At 38.8% G+C, this 24,196-nt stretch overlaps 1 protein-coding gene and 1 pseudogene across 9 annotated transcripts in view; one reads left to right on the top strand and one right to left on the bottom strand.

The window, feature by feature from the left end:
* The first annotated feature begins 5,897 nt into the window (after positions 1–5,897).
* The window catches only part of LOC136858154 (transmembrane protein 39A-B), a 406,589-nt gene continuing 388,290 nt past the window's right edge, over positions 5,898–24,196 (top strand). For 8 of the 9 annotated variants that reach the window (XM_067137490.2, XM_067137484.2, XM_067137487.2 and 5 more), the window contains exons 1-2: positions 5,898–6,249; positions 7,223–7,356. In XM_067137490.2, the coding sequence (XP_066993591.2) occupies positions 5,971–6,249; positions 7,223–7,356 (413 nt within the window). In that variant the 5' untranslated portion in view covers positions 5,898–5,970. Of the gene's footprint in view, positions 6,250–6,599; positions 6,747–7,222; positions 7,357–24,196 lie in introns of those variants that run through there. The other variant, XM_067137492.2, reaches the window with a different exon arrangement.
* LOC136858932 (5.8S ribosomal RNA) lies at positions 9,395–9,532 on the bottom strand (annotated as a pseudogene).

Below are 24,196 nucleotides of genomic sequence, written 5' to 3'. Positions count from 1 at the left end.
TATTATTATTATTATTATTATTATTATTATTATTATTATTATTATTATTATTATTATTATTATTATTTACATGCGGCGGTTTACCTTTGAAATTAAGTTACTACGTGCTACCTATGCTTCATCAGTTGGCACCTGTTGCGCCCACAACGTCCGCCATTTAGGTTTCGATATTGTGGTCTGATATATTGTAGTCGGTCTTGCTCAGAGTCGTAGGAACCGATTCTCGCGTTTCCAGACGTTATTCCCGCCAAGACCGGCTTCAATTCTCAGACCTTCATGATACTCTCGATCGTTCAAAGATGGCGAGTCGAGTAGCCGGAATTGTTGGAAATATGTGTTTGTTTTGGTTCGTTGTTATCGTATGTAGTCGGTGTAATTTTATGAAAGTTGACGATAAATGTTAGTTTCTTTGTAGAATATAGGTGTGCGAGTGTATTTATATGAGTCAGTGGACACATAGGATCTGTAATTATACGCAGTAATGTGAGAATGTGCTTGTTTTGATGGTGTTTTTACCCATTAAAGAACATAAGTGCACTAGGTGGACCAGGTTTTAGTCTAACTATGGCAATTCTTAAGTCTCCTACGGAATAGAACATTAAGAGGGAAATGGATTAGAAATATTCATCGTGATTATTTTGAAGTCCACGACAAAACTGCAGCTTGCATACATCATTTTGAGAATTAGTCTGAGGTTAGGGAAGCCATTTCTCTACTTCCAAACTATTCGTGTTCGTCGAAAAATATTAATTTAGATAGAATATAATTGATATTGTGATATTCCGTCAGTGTCTATGTGCTTCAAAGTATCGAGTGATTTTGATGCAAGTATATTTTACAATACGCCGAGTGTTAGGCGGCGAGAAATAACCTGACACCCTCAGGGAGCCAACGGCTTCGGGCGGATGAGCTCCTTGAGGAAGGGCGGTGGTCCCTCAGTGGAGGAAATGCCACTGGAATCCACTGAAAACCTGATGTCGGGCAGCAGCGCCACCAGTATAGACTTGATGCACAGAGCAATTCATGCTCGAGATGGGTCAAGAGAGGGGAGCCTCAAGCGTCACCAGAATGGCTGGTTTTCGGTTATGGTACTGCGGTGTGGAAGAGAGAGGGACCTCACTATTCTATTATTCCCATGAACACTATCCTGATAGCTGCTTTAAATGGATCTAATTCGTCATGCGACCTGGCTGACAACCGGCGCTTTTGCGGTTCCAGGCTGCATAGTGTGAAATGTGCTACTGGGCATGTGCATATAGGCAACTAGGCTGCATATGCGAAATTTGCGACTGGAAGAACAAATCAGAATGTGGGTACTTGGAATGTGAGAGGACTTTTAGCTTCAAGAAAACTTCTCCTGATAATACAAGAGCTGGGAAGGTATAATATAGGACTGGCTGGGCTAAGTGAAACTCACTGGAAAAACAATGGCCATTTTAGGAGTGGTAATTATTGGGTCTACTTTTCTGAAAATGAAGGAAAAAGCAGTAACGGGGTCGCAATTGTGATCAGTGACAAATTGAATGGCCTAGTGAAAGGATATAGACCTGTTAATGATAGCATTATAACACTAAGTCTCAAATGCAAGTCACTTTCAATCAACATCATTCAAGTTTATGCCCCAACAGCGGATGCGTCTGATGAAATAATCGACTGCTTCTATCAAGATCTTGATGCTACTGTTTCATCTTTTTCAAGCAGAGAAATAACTATTGTTATGGGAGACTTCAATGCCAAAATTGGTTCAACACAACATGATGAGCATGTCAGAACATCGATAGGAAGATACGGAATTGGAGAAAGAAATGAACGGGGAACAGGCTTCTTGAGTTTGCAATTCAAAACAGGTTCGCTATAACTAATACAGTCTTCAAGCATCACGTACGGCACATGTATTATCCGCACACTTTATCTTGGTGCATTTGTGTACGGGGATGAGGAGTAAGGAGGGAGCTGTCCCGGTATCGAAGGTGTTGCCTGGTGCTGCCAGCTGAATGAAAATGAAATCTGAATTGAATCGAGAATATGATCGATCGATATGAAAATTCTAAACCGTTATCATCTTAAGCCAACAACTATGTCACATACACATTATATAACATTATAAAACATTTCTCGACGCGAATAATTTGGCTTTGCTGTGTAAAGAACAACAGTACTAGTACGCAAAGTGTACGCCAGATGTCGCACAACGATGCTTAAGCGATTCATAGTTTGTGTTTCAAAGGTTGCCAGTACGAATCTCGAAGATCGCCGAGGTCAACCGATTCAGCACTAGGGTGTAAATGCACCAAGATAAAGTGTGCGGATAATACACATGGACATCGCCTGATGGTCAATATAAAAATCAGATTGACTAGATCTTGATCAGTTCAAGATGGAGGTCTTCTGTAATGGACACCAAAACTTGTCCAGGTACAGTATGTGGCAGTGATCATCAGCTTCTTAGAACAGAAATAAGAATAAAACTTCAAACATCAGTTAAAAGATCACACAGGATACCACAAGTAGTTAATATATCGTCATTCAAGGAATCATTGGCGAGAAGAGCCTCCATATTACAGGATCCAGTAACAACTGCAGAAGGGCTGTGGAATGTGACTAAAACTGGATAGTGTCCTCTTTGAATGAATCTCGAGTACCAAATACTAGAAAGCAACAGTGGATCTCTGACTTGACCCTTCAGCTTGTAGAAGAAAGAAGGTGCCCTAAAAAATCTGGCATTAACACTAAAGGAAAAAGAGAGCAAATGTCTGATCTTGATAGAAGGATTCCTTAGTAACATTTGTTTTGAGATTGAAGACCATGCAAATCAAAACCACAGCAAGGATCTTTTGGACAAAATTAGAATAATAACTAGATAATTCAAGCCATATTCCTGGAATATACAGAACTCACAGGGTGATGATGTTGTGGATATAGAGAATGTTCTGGAAACATGGATATTGTACTGCCAGGATCTGTACAGTGAACAATGTAATGCACAAGACCAAGTGAAGATAGACAAGCAGTCAGATCCTGAACCTGACATCCTCCGAAAAGAAGTAGAAATGGCTTTGAAAATGCTGAGAACTGGAAAAGCGTGTGGACCTGATGGAATAAGTGCAGACATCTTGAAAACTGCAGACGATGCTGGAATTGAAATGCTGTTGAAAATCTGCCAAGCAATATGGAATTCTAGAAGATGGCCCGAGGAATGGGTACAGCCAATCTTTGTCCCAATTCACAAGAATGGATCGAGGAAAAAATGTGGAAATTATCGCTTAATTGCTTTGATTTCACATGCTAGTAAAGTTATGCTTCATATCCTGCACAAGAGACTCCGGGCATTCCTAGAGTATCAAATTCCTGAAGTCCAGACTGGATTCATGAAAGGAAAAGGCACTCGAGAACAGATCTTAAGCCTAACACAAATCATATAAAAGGCTAGAGAATTCAATGTTCCGGTATATCTCTGCTTTATTGACTACCAAAAGGCCTTGGATACTGTCAAATGGAACCATCTTTGGAAAATTTTGGATGACATGGGTTTGCCACTCCATCTGATTGATCTCCTCAAGTCCTTGTAAAGGGAAAATACAGCCATTCTGAAGATTCAAAACAAACAGTCTCAGCAGTTTCGTACAAGGGCTGGAGTTCGCCAGGGAAGTATCCTATCACCGTTACTTTTCAATACGTATGGTGAATATGCAATGGGAACTGCATTAGATGGCTCGGACAAAGGGTTTTCCATTTGGGGATGCAAGATCAACCATTTGAGATTTGCTGATGACACCATCTTGATAGCATCATCTGAAGAGTAGTTGACAGAGCTGATCAAGAGAGTAGGGGAAGCAAGTCTAGAAACTGGATTACGCCTAAATCGACAGAAAACGAGTCATGATTGTTGATCGTAAGAACAACAGTCCACATATCAAACAGATTGGAGGGTATGAAGTTGTACATGAGTATGTATACCGAGGCTCCTTGCTATCCAATTCTGGTGGTTCCAAAGATGAAATAAAGCGAAGAATTGAAATAGCAAAGGTAGCAATGATCCGTCTGCGGAAGTTCTGGAAAGATAACAACATCACCATTAAGACAAAAAGGAAGCTCGCTGAATATCTAGTCTTCTCAGTCTTCTTGTATGGCGCAAATACGTGGACCATCCTCAAACGTGATCGTGAACGCATAGAAAGCTTTGAAATGTGGTGCTGGAGGAAAATGTTAAGGATTCCTTTGACAGCTCATCGCATGAGCACATCAATTCTGATCCAACTTCAGATAAAAGTTCGTCTATCGTGTAAGGTCTCTCAGCGGATTTTACGCTACTTGGACATATAATGCGCCGAGATGGTAGTCTTCAAAAGCTGATTGCTGAGGGCAAAGTGCAGGGAACCAGACAACGAGGACGAGTACCAACGCGATGGTTTGACATGGTGAAAGTCCCCCTACAGTGTTCTCTCAGAGCAACCACATTGAAAGCGGAGTATGGTTCATCGGCTAGAAGGCTGAATATTATGATAGTCACGACGCCTCAGTCATGAGCAAATCGAAGGAGAAGATATTTTGCAATAATCTGTGCTTTGCCTGCGGAAATGTTTGGATGGATCTTGGAGTATAACAAAACATATAAGAGTGACAGATGGAGCAATCTGTATACTGTTACACAGAAGAAATAGTGACTTAGAGCGATTAGCTGGGTTTGTAACGTAGGGTTTTACACTACCAACACCTTCCTATTCATGCTGTGGTGATCTGTTATCAAGCAGACTGCGCCGAACTGAAGCTCGTCCATGTGGTTAAATACGGTACCAATGTTTAGTCAAAAGTGTTTTTGCTCTCATGTTCTTTAATGGGTAAAAACCTATTATATCTTTAGTGTCTGCGCGTTTCATGACTAAGGTTACTATCATTTTGTGAAGTGCTGTTATGCCATATGTCAACATTATGTTATCATTACCAGGGCCGTTCATTGGGTTAACATAATCATTTCTGGTGTACTTGGGCTGAGTGACTCAGACGGTTAAGGCACCGGCATTCTGACCCCAAGTTGGCAGATTCGATCCTGGCTCAGTCCGGTGGTATTTGAAGGTGCTCAAATACTTCAGCCTCGTGTCGTTAGATTTACTGGTACGTAAAAGGACTACTGCAGGACTAAATTTCTGCTCTTCGACGTCTACGAAAACCGTAAAAAGTGTACTTAGTGGGACGTAAAGCCAATAACATTATCATTTCCGTAATACTTCCCATTCATTGGGTGCTGAATTTAAGAAACTTCGCACCACTTCAAAACTAAGGCAACAAATTTTGTTTCATAGTTCTCATTGAGAGCGAATAAATCGAGGAATTTCTCACCAAAATTAATTTGGAAACATTCAAAATGATGTTACAAATATCATTTTAACAGTTTTATCATGTGTTTTCATCTATCCAGCGAAGTGGAATATAAGAGAACACGTTATTTGATGAACTTAAGTTTCTAAATAATCAGCTTGTTGGTCTCTTTTCTAGTAGAATATATGTGATCCTAGTTGATGCTATGTGGTGCGTACTCCTTGGCGAAGCGTTTTCATACGTGTAAAAGTGATTTTCCCTATGATGTTACGTTTATCTTGTTAAATTACCTCTGTTTATATAATATGTACGTGATATTTTCGTGTTAGCCAATAGCAGCAATCCGGCTACTTCAGCCGCCATGTTTTTTAAATATTACGGTCTGAGGATTGGAGTTGATCTTGCTGGCGCACATCACTGATGGTAAGTGTATTCGCAGTTACTGTAACAGTTCACGTTCCTGTTACATGGGTGTTGTATAATCTTGTTATTACACACTCAATGAGTTTTCCGTGCCGAGGTTGGTACTATGTGGTAAGTATTTTTTGTTGTTGTTGTTGTTGCTCGTTTTATGTAATTTGTAATACTTCCTTCGACAACGTGGATGTTATTTGTGTATGTGTGTATATTGGTGGTATCAAATTCGATTTTGATATGAATTCGTGGAATGAAGGGGCAGTTAATGAGACTGGTGTTTTGTCTGCTGCTGTTATTATCCCAGCGTTGTTAAGTATTGTCGCCGTATGGAGTGCGAGACGTTGGTGGAATAACACTTTGACATTACATTCCCACGCTGTCAGTCGTCGCCGAAAGCTTACTCGTGATCCTGCTGCTGGCAGAAGACCACCACCGCCCTTGCCTATTATGGTACCGGATGAAAATCATTTTCGAACTATCACTAGGTCTGACCGCGTAGAATACTCCACAAAAAAGGTGACAGTAATTTTAATTGTAGTTCTATACGCTATTGTTTTGATTTTTTTCCTTCATTGTAATTTACCGTGATTTTTCCATATGTGTGGAGATAAACACATACTTTTTTGTTTATGGGCACATTTAACGTTTTCATTAATATTAAGTTATGGGATGAATACGTCGCATTTTGATACTTGTCTTTTGTGGGAAATGTTGAATTGTTTTTGTCTGTGATTGAAGTAAGACATAATGAAGTATCCTGAGCTCTTTATTAGTATCGTCTAAGGCAAATCAGTGGTTTTTAACATGAGATAATGATCTTCCGCACCAGTTTCAAATGATCGAGGGGTTAGATTGCTTTAGCAAGCTCGTCTTGGTCAAACATCATGACATTGAATACCTGTAACATATATATTTATATACTAAGCTAATTCTGCGTTTATGCAAACTTTGTCATACCTAGATTTGAATAGTTGCCATACCGGTATGTTGTTTGATGATCTTCGTGTGCGCAGGTAATTGCGTGTACTGATATCCCTTGTGATTAACGCCATACTGTTTCATTCTTATAGGACACAAGTTTCTGGGAAGTGAATGCCTGTTTTTTGATTGTTCATGTGATGTGAACTTGATCGTCGTGATAGCTGATTTTGTGGTAAAAATGAACCGAAGAATAAAGCTTGGTTGAATTAGTGTGGCAGACCTGTGTATGCCTAATTATTAATACTAGTTACTTTTGCGTATTGAGTACAGTGAACATGATGTAATTCGATTAAAAGGGTGTACTATGTATTAGAAATGGGGAATATCACGTTTCAGGGGTGCATTTGAATTAATATTTTATTTGATAGCGGAACTATGTTATGGAATTTTATATTGGCTGGTGAAAGCTAGTACGCATGCACTGTGGAATTAGCAGTTTAGACACTCCCCAGTTGGGTATTTCGTATATGGTAAATAGAATGATAAAGAAAAGTATTGACGTTTTCAGAAAAGCGCTAGTTCCAAAACTGACGACTTGGTAGCAATGCCTAGCGGGAGGAGAAATCTCGGCAGAGCCAGTTCCGGACGTCCACCACCGCCGACGATTGGATCTCCGTCGAATGAAGAAACGCACAGACCCAAGTATGTATGCTTAGTTGTCTGTGGGATTAATCGCTGGATTTATTTCATATTATGGTTCAATTTTTTTGTATGTCTCCTTGAAAATAGTTATGTGATTGCAACGCGCTTGCTATTGATACATTGAGCGCACGAGTTCCCGAGTGGATTGGGCATTGTTTCCACATGAGGATGCGAGTCATAATCATCGTTATCTTTCCTAAATTAATTCTGTTGACTAACTTTTGTTATATCTGCTCTCGGACTTTGCAAGGACTTTTCTTTGTTTATCCAATAACATTCGAGAGGCCGGCGATCTGCCATTCATTCCAGTCGGGAATGTTAATTTCCTTAAAATAAAACACTGGTCCGCTCATTTTTGTGAAGGTGTGACGAGGATGGTGTTTTTATAATTTACACATAAATCGAATTTAATTTTGTCTTGGTGTCTGTGTGCATTTCAGATTATCACTATCTTTCAGTCTTCAATCAATGATACAATGGGAGCTTGATTTAACATTTTTCTACATAATCGTGACATTCCTTAGTGAATTACTCTACCTTATTTTTCATTTACAGTCCGGCACTATTGACTGTCAATACCATAACATTTCTCAACAGCTGCACAATACAAATTTATTGTATGGCTTTTAGTGCTGGAAGTATCCGAGGATATGTTCGTGTTACCTGGTGCAGGTCTTTCTATTTGACACCGATGGGTGACATGCACATCCGAATTGGTGATGATGATTATGAGGTAGGGAGAGGGTGAAACCTGGTGTTGGCTCATCCTGGACTTATACCTAAACCACATAGCCTGCTCCTGTTGAATAACACCAAGTGGTCTGCTCAAGGCTTGATGTCTCCCTCCGTCAGATGAATCGCTGTCGACAGAATCATATGGCCTTACTTCATAAGAACACTGCGGATAGGTTTGCAATTTAATCCAGGCTTCTGGCACGCAGTCTAGAAATTGTATGCCACCACTTTCTTCCTTTCGTTTATTGGGCCCTGCGTTAGCTCTTTACCCAGTAACCACACTTTTGTATCTTAGGACACTTGTAGATGTAGATTAGGTTACGGGATTTGAGTTTTGTTGTTAGCTTGAAGACTTTGTGCAATGATTTAAGTTTGTTTATTTGTTGTGTGGAAGGGATTGGGTTATGTAGACCAACGATATGTAGGAAATGTTACTGTAATATTTGCCCCAGATGGAAGATAATAATTGCTTTTACTCAAATAAAGTGTAAAATCTGTGGTAAATTAAGATGAAATATTTTAGTTGTAGAGAATAATATGGATACATACTTTACTACCTTACAAGTATATTTTCTGCTACGTTGCAGCGCTTCCGTATGTGTTTTGTTTGTCTTAGTTTTCTTCATGTTGCTCATTTGTTTTGTGTCCTAACTCATTCATTAAATTATATATTTATTGATCCAGGAATCATGCTATTTTCCTATCAACAAAAAAGTAATATATTTATTGGTCCAGGGATCATATTTTGCTGTTTGAACTGCCCGCACTAGTCATATGGACAAAGTTAATGAGAATTCGCAGAAATAGCACTCCCATTCATCGGTGCTAGCCCTGGACCTCAAGAAAGAAACAAAAGACAGCACGAGCAGCGGAATACAACATAAGAGAGTCCTGTCTACAGCCCATAAGTACGTATACATATTTCTCTAGTAACGACGGTATTTCGTGATTTACTGTCACTTTATTTGTGTGAAAGCAATTATGTTCTATTTGGGACAAATATTAGTGACATTTCGTAGATATCTTTGGTCTACATAACCAAATTAGTTTAATTATGTTTTAGTCACACCTCATATATTATTAGTGCTTCAGTGTTGGCTGTGTTTTTATTCTTTTTATGAATTCATACAGAAATGTCACATTCATCTAGGAAATCGGTTAGTATTTTAGCTGAGAAAACTGTAGGAGTGTAGATAAGGCAAGCAGCACTTGTTGGGAGCTGAATATTATTGGCTATGAGTTTTTGGAATAATACCTTTCATTGGTTCATGTATTTAGGGCATTGGAACAAAACGTGATTGAAAGTACCTGTTGACATGAGTATAACTTGCAATATGCGTTCGAAATGTCGATGTTCATGTATCCTGCAGTTCACATGTCGACGCGCAATTTGTTGCGTTCTTCATCGACCCACGAGCCGAGTGATCCACCGCTCAGGGTTTGTTGACATGAGTATAACTTATGTCTGTATCAGATAAATGAAATTTTTGTTTCTATTTATATGTTAGGGTGTGTTTGAATCTTAATCTAATTATGGTAATGATGTGGCTCCTGGAATATGTGCTTGATAAGAACCAAGGGGCTCGCTGGAGTTCAGGTTGTATTTGGTAGTATGCTTTAACCTTCTTTTTGACCGATTCTTTCCAAAAGAAAGACCAACTTTGCGTAATGTGTCCTTTGATGGTGAGTAAATAATCAGTGTAAGGGATGGCTGTTTGATATTTTAGTCCTCAACTTTGCGTAATGTGTTCTTTGATGGTGAGTAAATAATCAGTGTAAGGGATGGATGTTTGATATTTTAGTCCTGATCCCTTTGTTGCTTCTTTTGCTAACTTATCTACGTTGATATTGCTGATTATATTGCAATGCTCTGGTATTCAGACAAGTAGAATATCATGATTGTTCTGTGCGAGGTTGTGTAATAATGTATGTATATTCCAGATATACCAAGAGTTTGTTTCAGCTGGGGATTGTAGGTTTTGTAGGAAACTTTAGTAATCTTAGGAGTGTACCTGCAAATGACCTTGTTTTCCTACAGGATACACATTCAAGAGCTACGAAAGCCATACATAGAATCAAAAATATCACCAAACTTTCTTTGCCTACTGCAGTGACATTATTTAAAGCAGCCGTAATTCCAATTGTCTCATGTGGAGTAGAGAAGCTGATGAACAGCGACCTTACACGAGTAGAAAGTGTGAAAGCAGAGAGTTCTCGGAGTTGGGATACACGCACCCTCAAGGTTGTACACAGATTAGCAAGGGAAATCTTCATCATAGGGAACTTGACTGCAATTCATGCTACCATCTACCAGTCCTTACCAAGCTCATCTCAAATTATGGCGGGAATGACATTTACCCCGAGTTCTATGACACGAGTGTAATGATAGATTGGCAATGGACAGAGATTGGGCAGGACCAAAGACATGTAGTAACTAGACTAGACTTGCGGTTCATGGCTTTCATAAAAAAAAAATCTGTCGAACACGAAGTTTTCATCAACCTGATGAAGATTGTATATGTTCATTGTGTAATGGGAAGTGTGACTGGTACTGCTGGTGCTATTGTTGTTGGGTCATCAGTCCATAGACTGGTTTGATGCAGCTATCCATGCCACCCTATCCTGTGCTAACCTTTTCATTTCTATGTAACTACTACATCCTACATCTGCTCGAATCTGCTTGCATACCTGCCAACTTTCCCGATTTAGGTGGGAGACTCCCAATTTTTTTATAGCTTTTCCCGCCTCCCGATTATTCTATTATTTCTCCCGATTTTAGCTTATTTGTTTGGTGAACTTCAAACATTTGTTTTCAAATCCCATCATTTCAGCTTCGTACACCAGTGGCCGGAAGTCCTTTGTTCATTAGCCATTTTCAAACGAAATATCGACATTTAATATGAGAAATGCTTGCGAATGTGCTATGTTTATTGAAACCTGTATATCGCGTGCTATGTTAGTTTTCATTCACATGCAGTCCAGTCGATTCTAGAGACTTGTCGCCAGATTTGGAAAATTTCTTAGTAATTTAGTGACAGAATTTTAAAGATAGTGACTAGTGACTTTTCTAGAGATTTTGGGAGGTAGTTGGAGACAATTCTGGCAAATTTAAATTTATTACTTGATAAAAATCGCATTGCGCTTCTCACAGTCATGCAGGCACATGACTCAATATAATAATCTATGCCTTTGCTAAGTAATGGCATCTAAGCGCTTGACTGATTAACACGTCTGGAGCGTGAGTTTTAGGAAGGCTTATCAGAGACAGATTATCTCGCTCACATGCTTCCTGTCATTGAATAGAGATGTGTAATTTTTAGCCTTGTATGGCAGCAGTCGGGTTTTGAGACAATAAGTGTTAACATATATGCCATAGTACTCCAGTATTGCGCAAGACATGTGAAGTAAGCAGTTTTGACCAATTGCATCTTCTGATTTTTCCTGATTTTCATATCGAAATCTCCTGATTTTTGGTTTTGTAAAGTTGGCAGGTATGTGCTTGTCATATTTATACCTTGGTCTACCCCTACCATTTTTACCTCCTACACTTCCCTTGAAAACTAACTGAACAAGACCTGCATGTCTTATGTTGTGCCCTATCATTCTGTCTCTCTTTCGTGTCAAATTTCGCCAAATCGTTCTCCTTTCACCAATTCGATTCGGTATCTCTTTATTTGTGATTCAATCTATCCACCTTGCCTTCAGCATTCTTCTGTAACACCACATTTCAAAAGCTTCTGTACTCTTTCTGAGCTATTTATCGTCCATGTTTCACTTCCATACAGTGCCATCCTCCAGATGAAAGTCTTGTAAAACATCCTTCTAATTCCTATATCAATGTTTGAAGTGAGTAAATTTTTTTTTTTAAAGAAAGGTCTTCCTTGCTTGTGATAGTCTGCATTTTATGTCTTCCTTCCTTATGTCATTGTTAGTTATTTTACTATCCAAGTAAAAATATTCAATGTTTCCTTTAAGACTTAATTTCCTAATCTAATATTACCTGCATTACCCGACTTCGCTTGACTGCACATCATTACTTTTGTTTTGAACTTATTTATTTTCATCTTGTACTTCTTACCCAAAACTCCAGCCATACCATTAGAGAATTTCTCTGAACTTTGCAGTCTCAGATAATATAAGAATATCATCAGCAAATCTCAGGGTTGTGATTTCCTCTCCTTGGATTGTGATTCCTTTCCCAAATTTCTCTTTGATTTCTTTTACGGCCTGTTTTATATTAACACTGAAAAGGAGGAGGGACAAACTGCAGCCTTGCTTCGCTTCTTTCTGGATTGCTGCTTCTTTCAAATCTCTTGATTCTTATCACTGCAGACTGATTTTTATTTATTTATTTAATATCCAAAAACAATACAGGAACCCTATTTCACCATAGGTATATTAGGGTTATAGTTTAAAATCACAACAAAGAGATGATCTTATTAACATAGTTACATACATAAATTATCATTATAGACTGTTATGCCTTTCAGCGTTCAGTCTGCAAGCCTCTGTGAATTTACTAAGCGTCACCACAATCCTCGATTTGCAACTAGTGTTGTGGCCTCATTTAGTTCTATACTGTACCTCTTTTCTTTAAATCGTTAGAAACTGAGTCTAACAATCGTCATCTTGGTCTCCCTCTACTTCTCTTACCCTCCATAGCAGAGTCCATTATTCTCCTAGGTAACCTATCCTCCTCCATTCGCCTCACATGACCCCACCACCGAAGCCGGTTTATGCGTACAGCTTCATCCATCGAGTTCATTCCTAAATTAGCCTTTATCTCCTCATTCCGAGTACCCTCCTGCCATTGTTCCCACCTGTTTGTACCAGCAATCATTCTTGCTACTTTCATGTCCGTTACTTCTAACTTATGAATAAGATATCCTGAGTCCACCCAGCTTTCGCTCCCGTAAAGCAAAGTAGTCTGAAAATAGACCAATGTAAAGATAGTTTCGTCTGGGAGCTGACTTCCTTCTTACAGAATACTGCTGATCGCAACTGCGAGGTCACTGCATTAGCTTTACTACACCTTGATTCAATCTCACTATATTACCATCCTGGAAGAACACACAACCTAAATATTTGAAATTATCGACCTGTTCTAGCTTTGCATCACCAATCTGACATTCAATTCTGTTGAATTTCTTACCTACTGACATCAATTTAGTCTTCGAGAGGCTAATTTTCATACCATACTCATTGCACCTATTTTCAAGTTCCAAGATATTAGACTGCAGGCTTTCGGCACAATCTGCCATTAAGACTAAGTCGTCAGCATAGGCCAAACTGCTTACTACATTTCCACCTAACTGAATCCCTCCCTGCCATTTTATACCTTTCAGCAGATGATCCATGTAAACTACGAACAGCAAAGGTGAAAGATTACAGCCTTGTCTAATCCCTGTAAGTACCCTGAACCAAGAACTCATTCTACCATCAATTCTCACTGAAGCCCAATTATCAACATAAATGCCTTTGATTGATTTTAATAATCTACCTTTAATTCCATAGTCCCCCAGTATAGTGAACATCTTTTCCCTTGGTACCCTGTTGTATGCTTTCTCTAGATCTATGAAACATAAACACAACTGCCTATTCCTCTCGTAGCATTTTTCAATTACCTGGCGCATACTGAAAATCTGATCCTGACAGCCTCTCTGTGGTCTGAAACCACACTGGTTTTCATCCAACTTCCTCTCAACGACTGATCGCACCCTCCCTTCCAAGATGCCAGTGAATACTTTGCCTGGTATACTAATCAATGAGATACCTCGATAGTTGTTGCAATCCTTCCTGTTTCCTTGCTTATAGATAGGTGCAGTTACTGCTTTTGTTCAATCTGAAGGTACCTTACCAACACTCCATGCTAATTTTACTACTCTATGAAGCCATTTCATCCCTGCCTTCCCACTATACTTCACCATTTCTGGTCTAATTTCATCTATTCCTGCTGTCTTATGGCAATGGATTTTATTTACCATCCTTTCCACTTCAAACATAATTTCACCAACATCATTTTCCTCCTCCCCATGAGCTTGGCTGTTTGCAACACCACCATGATGATTTCCTTTTACATTGAGAAGATGTTCAAAATATTCCCTCCACCTCTCCAGTGATTCCCTGGGATCTATTATCAGTTCACACCTGAATTACTCAAAACACTGTTCATTTCCTTTTTCCCCTCCCTTCCTAAGATTCTTTATTACTGTCCAGAAAGGTTTCCCTGCTGCTTGACCTAGCCTTAGTTTACAGAAAATTTTGTTAATGAATGTGAGAAACTGCACTAACAACATTGCCTCTTGAGTACATTAAACAGTGGTTTAGAAAATTACAGGTTACAACCATTCAGGTGACAGTGCAAAAAATATCTTCCCATTTCAAACACAGGACACTCAAATATCAAATGATGCACTGTCTGAACTTATCCACAAAAGCATAAGTAGTCATCTGTAACATTAAGTTTAAAGCGTTCTAAATACGATTTAAATTTTCTGACCAGTTAAAAATTGAGTTGGCCGTGCGCGTAGAGGCGCGCGGCTGTGAGCTTGCATCCGGGAGATAGTAGGTTCGAATCCCACTATCGGCAGCCCTGAAGATGGTTTTCTGTGGTTTCCCATTTTCACACCAGGCAAATGCTGGGGCTGTACCTTAATTAAGGCCACGGCCGCTTCCTTCCAACTCCTAGGCCTTTCCTATCCCATCGTCGCCATAAGACCTATCTGTGTCGGTGCGACGTAAAGCCCCTAGCAAAAAAAAAAAAAGAAGAGTTAAAACAAAGTTCGGCACTAATGCTTTACATAATAGTCGATTTTGAACTTCCGGAAAAAATATTTCTTGCGTAACAGATCCTTTAAAACTACATGTCCATAAAATATTCCAGTGATATAAAATATATTGCCCGATTTGTCTTTGAACATAACATATTGGAGATTTATGATGCGCAATATCCAAAAGAGACGTAGCAGCTAATTTAGCTATTTCTCTGGACCAATACGCTAACCCCAATCATAACATTAACAACATTACAGAGAAAACCAGCATCATCTTTGATAAAGCCATTCCTGCAATAAAGAATGACTATCTCAAAATAGTAAACACACGTCCTAACAAACCGACGAATCACAAGCCTAACCCCCCCCTTCCCCCAACCTCCACAATAGCCACTCCTCCCCACAGCTAACATGAGCCCCAGACATACTCGTAGCAGAACACAGCAATTCTCCAAACATATCGGTACACAACCTCCAGAACAACAATTGTAAGTACTCTTTTCATTTTCATACATACACCAGGCATTCCTTCATACGCACACTATACTTACATTAACTTATCTTTACAGATAATAACCTCATAACGTGCATAGACGAGAGAGGTGTCGCCACCAACTGCTCCAAAACCAAACCCTGTCTCGCAGTGTATATAAAACTTACTGGAGTACATCAATAGTTGAATTGCACAGTACTCAATTTTCAAAAAGATTTTAATGACAAGAGTTCTTACAATACATCAATATAAAGTATATCAGCCATAGAACATTCTCGATGATCACCTAATACAACTAAATCAGCACAAGAACCACAAGAAGATTGAAGAATGAATGCTACACAACATGAACTCAAATTTTAATAGACGTTTTTAAAATATACACTATGTTTTAATGTGTTAAAATTTTTCAAGTGTTTATACTGTGGCCTATATGTTTTAATGTGTTTAATGTACCCATATCCATGTACACTCAACAGGTTTTAGTTTATTGTAACCATTACTACCACCTTTAATCACAGATATTTTAACATAACAATACTGCAATATATTTTACTTCCATTCTTCATTAGACACCCGGATGATCTAACGTAACATCTTTGTAATTTTGTCTAATGACTATAAATGTTATGTACTAGCTGATGGTGGCCATGAAAGGCCAAAACCGGTACTAGTGTAATAATCCATTCACAATAAATAAGTATTGATCAGTGGAACACTTTTCTTGTCTATACATTGAATCCAATCAATACGGAAAATGAAACTTATAAATAATAATAAAGCACTGCCAATCTAAAGGTGTATCACAAGAAAGTGACATAAAAGAAAATCCTCACCGAATTTTCCTTACCCCGATGCGGGGGTCATGCAACAGGAATCGCCTGTGATCCAACTGGCGATTGCGCTGTTTGCTTCATCCTTTTAAATTGTGCTCGTTGTGAGCTATGATGCAACGCTTCCGGTGAGCAAGCTTGTGGCAGCCTGCTAAGACACGACTACGACGTCATGAAGCGCGTGGTCCATACGTCAGAAAATTAACCTGTCAGTCAGAACTTAGTGAAGTCCCCAATGATCTTATTATAGACTTTGTTTGAAACTTATTGAATTGCACTACAGTGATCTTTCATCAGCCGGGTGGCAGGAATGAGTAGCCGGGCGGGGAATTCTACGTAAAATATGAACGTGATAAAATCTCAATTTATCCTCCTCAGGACATTCACAGTAATATCAGACAGGTAAAGATTAACTGCAAAATTGAACTATTTTAGTGTTATCACAAACAAGACAGAGGATTTTGAACTAGTGTTCTACTGCTTGTTCATAATTATGAAACTCCGGGGCTTATCATTCGATGATGATGATGATGATGCTTGTTGTTTTAAGGGGCCTAACATCGAAGGTCATTGGCCCCTAGCTTATCATTCGGTTGCTGTGGAGTGCCATATGGATTTGGAACGTCATACAGAATAGAGTGCGCATATGCGATTCCACGCTAATCCATACACTGCGCACGACACTACGCAATAGTCAAGCTAAACATTTAAACTCGGACGTATTTGATGAAATTTTGCTGACAATAATGAAGATTATTATCCAAGTTAATTATATCAAGAAGAGGTTTTATTTATTTGTTGCTAATAAGTTTGACACAATCTATTATCAATTTATTGATTATTAAATGTGGACGAGAGTTCAATTTGACAAGTATTCAAGGAAATGATAGGCCGTTTGTGTACTTTGATTTTAATAAAGTATATGTGGCCAGTCTATGCAATCTTTTACTCGCTCTCTGTACAGTCTCCTAACATAAGACTGGGCACGCCCTGCGAAACCCTCATGCTCCAATTACATGCATCAAATAGCGCAGGTCAGTTACTGGTACAGTATTGAAAGGTGGAAGAAATAAATTATTCCATTAATCGGAATAAATTGATTTGTTATTCTTCCATTGTTATTCATAATCAATACAGAACCAAAAATGAAATTCATCAATTATAAATTCTTCTGTGTACTGAAGTTTACTGCTTCTTCACCAGAAGCAGCCCACCAGTAACTGGCAGCAGCAGTTGGTGCTGATAATACTACGAGCCATATCTGCAATCTGAGATCAAGATCTGCTTGTGACTGCCTTTCTTATACTTGAACCACAATCTGTGCGGGTTACTGCATGTGCACCTCTTTCCAGTTCATTGCACGAGTACAGCTTTCTATGCATGACTCTTGTTTAAGAAGACATCCTGTACTTCCTATTTCTAGACCTCCCTGTTTCTATAGGACTGGACCCCCATTGCCAGTCATGCCGATTTTTTTATCTCCTTCATGCAAGCGTTTATCCTACTAGTGTACGATCCTCTTGACGGTTCAAGGAACGGAATTTCCTACGATCGAAAACATCATTAAGCTGTATGTGGAAAGCTCTTATGTCGGCATCCTGCCATCGCTTTTTTGTCTTCCAATTGGTAGAGTTCCACTGACTATAACGTGGAGGGCATTAGTGTTGATGTTGTTAACCCTTTTGCTCTCAGGCTATTTTCACCGGTCAAGCCCAAAACACTCAGGCCATTTTTCATGATTATGCATGTTAAAATGTAAAAAATTGCCGTATAAAGAAATCCCCAGTTACAAAATTGAAAAAAATTACAGTAGTACACTATTTAATATCGTTTTAGGAAAAAAATATCCCAAAATTGTTCATGGCATATTTTACTTCAAAATAAATTTTGAAATTTGAAAATATATTACAAAAAATAAAAATCTGTTTTTAAATACTAAAAAAGTAATATGTTCTTTAGTGATATTGTTGTTCAGTCATTATGAAAATAAGAGCATTTAATTCTGTATAACATGATATAATTTTGTTTTTTGTATTTTTATTTAGTCATGAGTTATAGCACCTGACGTAAAGAACTGTACACGTACCTTCCGGAGTCAGCATTTGTGTTTTGGAAAACATTCTCCTATCATCAGTACCTGTAAAATCCGAATCACTTCTTCTTTATCTACAGCTTTTCCCACACCTGTGGGGTCGCGGGTGCGAACTGTGTCGCACTTGTGGATTTGGCTGGTGGTTTATGGCCGGATGCCCTTGCTGACGCCAACCCTATATGGGGGGAAGTAATCACTATCGCGTGTTACCGTGGTAGTTTGTAGTGTAGTGTGTTGTCTGAATATGAAGAAGAAAGTGTTGGGACAAACACAAACACACAGGCCCCGGGTCAGAAGAATTAATCAATGGCGATTAAAATTCCCGACCTGGCCGTGAATCAAACCCGGGCCCTCTGAACCGAATACCTCATCGCTGATCATTCAGCCAATGAGTCGGATTGAAATACGAATCAATATCGGCTATAACGTCACCGTCATCGTCTAAAGCATCTAAATAATCCAAAACATCGGAATTATTTAGTCTAGAACTTGGCCCAGCCATGTAAAATAATTAGGCCTACTCGTGGCACGAAAATCTAATAACACGAAATGTTAAACTAAAATTCACTTGAGAATACTGATAAATATAGAATATAAACAAAATATAATTAACAATAATCTATTATTAAAATGGAAACAATAAAACGAAGGAAAACACGTATTTTGAAGCTTAAATGAGACTGTACTGGCAAGCAGCACACTTCTACTCGTCATGCGGTGAACATACGCGGTTTGATAACTTCATTTGTTCCAAACAGGTGAGCTTAGTGTCTCTATCTCTCGAGAAAAGTGTAAACTAAATCCAAAAGCTACTATTAATGTCTTTTCCTGACATCTGGGGGTCCATTAAGGTACTTATACAGCCGTCCGAACACAAAGCCGATAGATCGGCACGCTGAGTGTTTTAAGCAATACCACCCGAGCCGATAGATCGGCTCGCTGAGCGTATAAGGGTTAATACATAAATGAGATTTTAAGTAACAGAAGGTATCACTCTTTGGTAAGTATTGCTGATTTTATTTATATACTAGCTTATGTACCCATGCTTCACTACTGGATTCTCGGAAAAACTGACTTTGTGGTTTTCCTAACTTCAAGTCAACATAGGTCATTACAAAAACATCAGTAGGAAAGTAGCGATTAAAAGCAATGTTTTCTTATAAAATAATCGATGAAATGAAAAACCGAACGTTTTCTCACTTTTAGCGAACAGTACTACGGTGTTGCATGTAACTATTCTTATGTTTAGACCTGTATTGAAACTTGCTATAATTTGCATACGATTTTTATTTTTGTTTTCCACCTATTCAATACATAATTGTTTTTTGTCACTAGAAAATCATTTTACTATAGTACTATATTAACAGGGACATGTTTCGCTCGACTTCCGAGCATCCTCAGCCTTTATAACTTTTCTCAAGGTTAAGACATGTCATACCCTACGGGTCTGGCAGGTTGGGGACTGGAAAGGGTTCTAATGCACTTAGTTTCTCAAATGATAACACAACTTAAGAGGCGGCTTAATGCCAATATCTGCTGTATTGAAACATTAAATATTGCACTATACAAAAATTTACATATATTTACAACTTTTGAATATTGATGGTTTGATCTAAAGTTTGGGGAACTTCCTAGTCTACACATTTTCTTTACTAGCTAATAAGTCTTTGGTTCCCTATTTTAGTTTTGTTAATACTAGTTGATACTTATCTTCCGAGAGGAGGATGTCTTTCCCGATGTCTTCTTTCTTGAAGCCTAATTTCACTTTCACAAGCTAGCACACGCTGGTTCACTAGTACCCAAGAGGATGCAGTTCTGTTATTGTACTTGTCACTGTTCCCTGCGACTTCCTTAAAAGGATCGCTAACGCTGTACTGGAAGCTACTGCTTCCATGGGCACCTCCTACCAACTAACTAGTCTAAACTTGTACAGTTCGTTCTCCCGCTTGAATCTATAGTAGATATGCTCTTCACCTCTGAACTGGAATTCCCGTAGACTACCGTCGTAATGCGTAGTAACTACCAATTGGGCTCCTCCACGGACCTTCACCCGAGAGTAATGTTCAGCCAGTGTCTTTAACAGCTACTTTTGAAGTAGAGTCTTTACTCACTTCAGATTATGCGAGTCTTGACTCCTTATTTAATTACTCATATGGGTTAGCAGCTCTGAAAGGATCGTTAGCAATAGTAAAAAATCATTTATACTCCTAGGTATATCTTTGTCCTATGAGGAATTTCTCATGGATTTCATGACTATTGACTGATACAATTTTTTATTATTTATGCTTTACTGTAGTATACCTATTTATAGACACATTTTAAACGGTCCTTGTAATTACTAATCAAAATTTTTATGTAAGCTTTGTCTTTTTGGCAGCTTCCAAATGGGGGAAGCAGAAATAAATGCGTTTCTAAATAAATTCCCTGGATGTATGTCCTTACTTGAAGACTTCCCTTGTGCTAAGGACTGTATGAGTCTGCTTAAGTGTCCTCTCTACCTAATTCTCTATCCTCTGAGTGTAGAGGACTTCCCGGCACACTGCTTGGGAATACTTGTTACCAATTTCTGGTAGTTCTGGCTTCGAGCTCTAATGTGAGTAATGTTCGCGGCCTGACCAGTTTGTCCCACTGGACTTCCTTACTCCCGGCTTCGATTTCTGACCTACAGACTGCCGACCCAACTCCCCAGCTCTTCTCGCTGATTGCCACTACAGAGTCTCCTTGCTAACTAACTATTGTCCCCTTCTGTTCCTCCTTATGTCAATTTCGTATTCTCCCTGTTGCCATGCTCTGCCGAAATTTGAACCCTGCGTACTTCCATTTTGTTGTGTTCTTATTGGTTTGGAATAACAATAAGTTAATTTATTAATTTGACCACCTAATCAATACAATAAGTCTTGTCTTTGTTGATTTACATTGACATGTTAACTAAAATGATACGTGTTTTGCCTTATATATATATATATATATATATATATATATATAGGCATCATCAGCCATTGCCTTAACCTTGAAATAAAATCAGGCACCTGATTTACATATAAATAAAACTAATTTATAAAAGCCTTGGAGAAACTTGAACTAAAATTAACATATAGTAAAAGACTTGTACAATGTTTGTTTTAAAGATATTGCAATGAATGACGAGTTTACAATTGGTGAAAGTATTTGCAATATTGACATTAGAAGGCTACTATTATAATTAAAATGAACAAAGCCACAGTCTTTTATAAACAAGTGGTAAGATTGCTATAAAATTATGTTGACCGTCCAGCGGGTACAATTAGTCAATGACGAAAATGACGATCAAAATACACTTTCCTCCTTCTCTCCCACCAATAGCAGCTCCCCTCCAAGTACTACAAACAAGCCCGTAGTCACGCCTTCACAAAGAGATCCCCCTCCAACACAAACCTACAGCTATAACACTCGTAGTAAGAAGTCGACAGTCGTCAATAACGTTTAGCTCAAACGTAACAAGTTACCCTCACCATCGTCAAATGGTAAGTGTACACGATTTCCACTTAAACATTTTATTACGATTTTTTCACACAATTAACACCACGCTTCTAGTTTCCTTTTACAGATTCAACTATCACATTGCCTTTCGACTAGAATGTCAATAAACCCATATTGTTAATGTTTTAGCATCGCATCAAATTGAGATGGTCCATAGAGGTCCAATTAAAACATTGGTCATCAACCTTCAACTATAACTTCATATTTTTTCATCAAAATGAACCACAACTTCACCATATTCCATTGACTTTCAACTTTTATCTCTTGTAAACAAATAATTGCAGGTCACTTGACCATCCTTCGACATTATTTTATTCAACATTATTTTTTGAATAAATACAATTTTGATCGTCATTTTCGTCATTGTCTAATTGTAACCGCTGGTCTTTATTACATATTAAGCAAGCCAAGTTTCCTTTACTTTTCCTCACGTTTTCAGTTGATGTCAGCCTTGCACAACAGGAAAGTCTCCTTAACCCATTCAGACCCCATGTCCATTCCAATGGACATAATATATTTTCACTTATAACAGAAATGAAAAGGCTTCCACAGTGTGTGTGACTGCTTTTCCATCTCCGTTGACATGTATACTCAATACACAGTCAGTATTGCAGCCAGTGTTAGCAGCTGGAGTTTAAAGTGGAAATTACAACCAAATAATCTTTAGTGCCTTTAAAAAAAGCCTTGGCCTACCAAGCGACCACTGCTAAGCCCGATAATCTGCATATTAGGTTGTCCTGTGGTTGGCACGACGAATCCTCTCGGCCGTCGTCGTTCTTGGCTTTCTGGACCGGGGCCTTTGTCTCACCATTAGATAGCTCCTCAATTGTAATCATGTAGGCTGAGTGGACCTCGAACTAGCCCTCAGATCCAGGTAAAAATCCCTGACCTGGCATGCTACCATTACACCGCAGAGCTGGCTAACTCGCTGCATGCAGTGTGTTATGTCTAAAAGTTGTATGTTACTCGAGGGGTTGCTGTTGAATTTTACATACTAATTTTGTCAAGTAATTGTTGGTACAACTTTTTAGAATTCAAGAGAGAATATGCAGATCCTTAGATTCATTCAAAATTCTCCAGTTTAAGATACGAAGGTAATCCCAAAAATAAGGTCTCCTATTCTTTATAAATACATAGACCTGTTTATTTCCAGAATGGTTTGCATAATTTTACAGCTTGAACATTTAGCTAATTTTCTACACAATCACCATTTCAGTCGATGCATTTTTGTAGACGCTGTGACAGTTTTTGTGCCCCCGTCATACCAACTCGCCGCCATGCTGTTCGGGAAGTTGTGAACCTCATCTTTCACCTCGTCATCCGTGCTGACACCCATCTTGTGCACACCTTCTGGTATTTCAACTTTTCCATTAAAATTCTGTAAACGGCGCTTCGGGAAACCTCAGGAACCAAAGTCCAGAGATCATCCAGGGTGATCCGCCAATCTTCACGCATGATTTGCTCAACCTTCACGTCTGTCTCGATGGAAACTGACGGTCTCCTGCTCCTTTGTTCGTCGTGAATTTCACTCCAACTGGCTGCGAACTCTCTACACCACTTACGAACATTTTTGACATCCATGCACGTATTATTATTTATAAGACATCAATAATGATATGACTATATTAAACATAAACTCTAAGGGCCCCCTGCTCAACATAACTGAAGATTTGTATATTTCCCTGGACCAATACGCCAATCCCAATCGCAATATTAATGATATTACAGAGAAAACCAGCATCATTGATAAAGCCATTCTTGCATTAAAAAATGACTATCTCAAAATAGTACACAAACAGAACATAGCACGCCCCAAAAGACCGACGAATCACAAGCCTAACCCCACCCCTACCCCCACAATAGCCACTTCTCCTACCCCTCCACCTATATCCCTCTCCACAGCTAACATAAGTCCCAGGCGCACTTGCAGTAGTACACAACAAGCTTCCAAACAGAACGCTACACGACCTCCACAACAACAGCAGCAGTAAGTACCCTTTTCACCTCCATACACACCTCAGGCATTCCTTCATACACACACTATACTTATACTAGCTTATCTTTACAGATAACAGCAACAACATGAATACAGAAGAGAGAGGTGTCGCTACCAACAGCTCCTTCAATCAAAATTTTTAAAACTCAAGACTTTGCGGTCTGTCACAAAACTTACTGAAGTATATCAATGGTTGAATCACAACAGTACTTGACAAATTTTTACGACAAGGGTTTTCACCACGAATTAACATGACATATATCAGCCAAATAGAATATTCTCGAAGATCACTTTATGCAACTAAATTAACATAGACATCGAAGTGCAAGAACTATAAGGAAGCTTGAAGAAGGAACTCCACACAACACGAACTCTCAAAATTTTAACAAGTGGTACCTT

Source organism: Anabrus simplex, chromosome 1, assembly GCF_040414725.1.
Source record: "Anabrus simplex isolate iqAnaSimp1 chromosome 1, ASM4041472v1, whole genome shotgun sequence".
In the NCBI taxonomy this organism is placed as follows: Eukaryota; Metazoa; Arthropoda; class Insecta; order Orthoptera; family Tettigoniidae; genus Anabrus; species Anabrus simplex.
The sequence above is the reverse complement of the archived record's forward strand: the minus strand, read 5'-3'. Positions and strand labels throughout refer to the sequence as shown.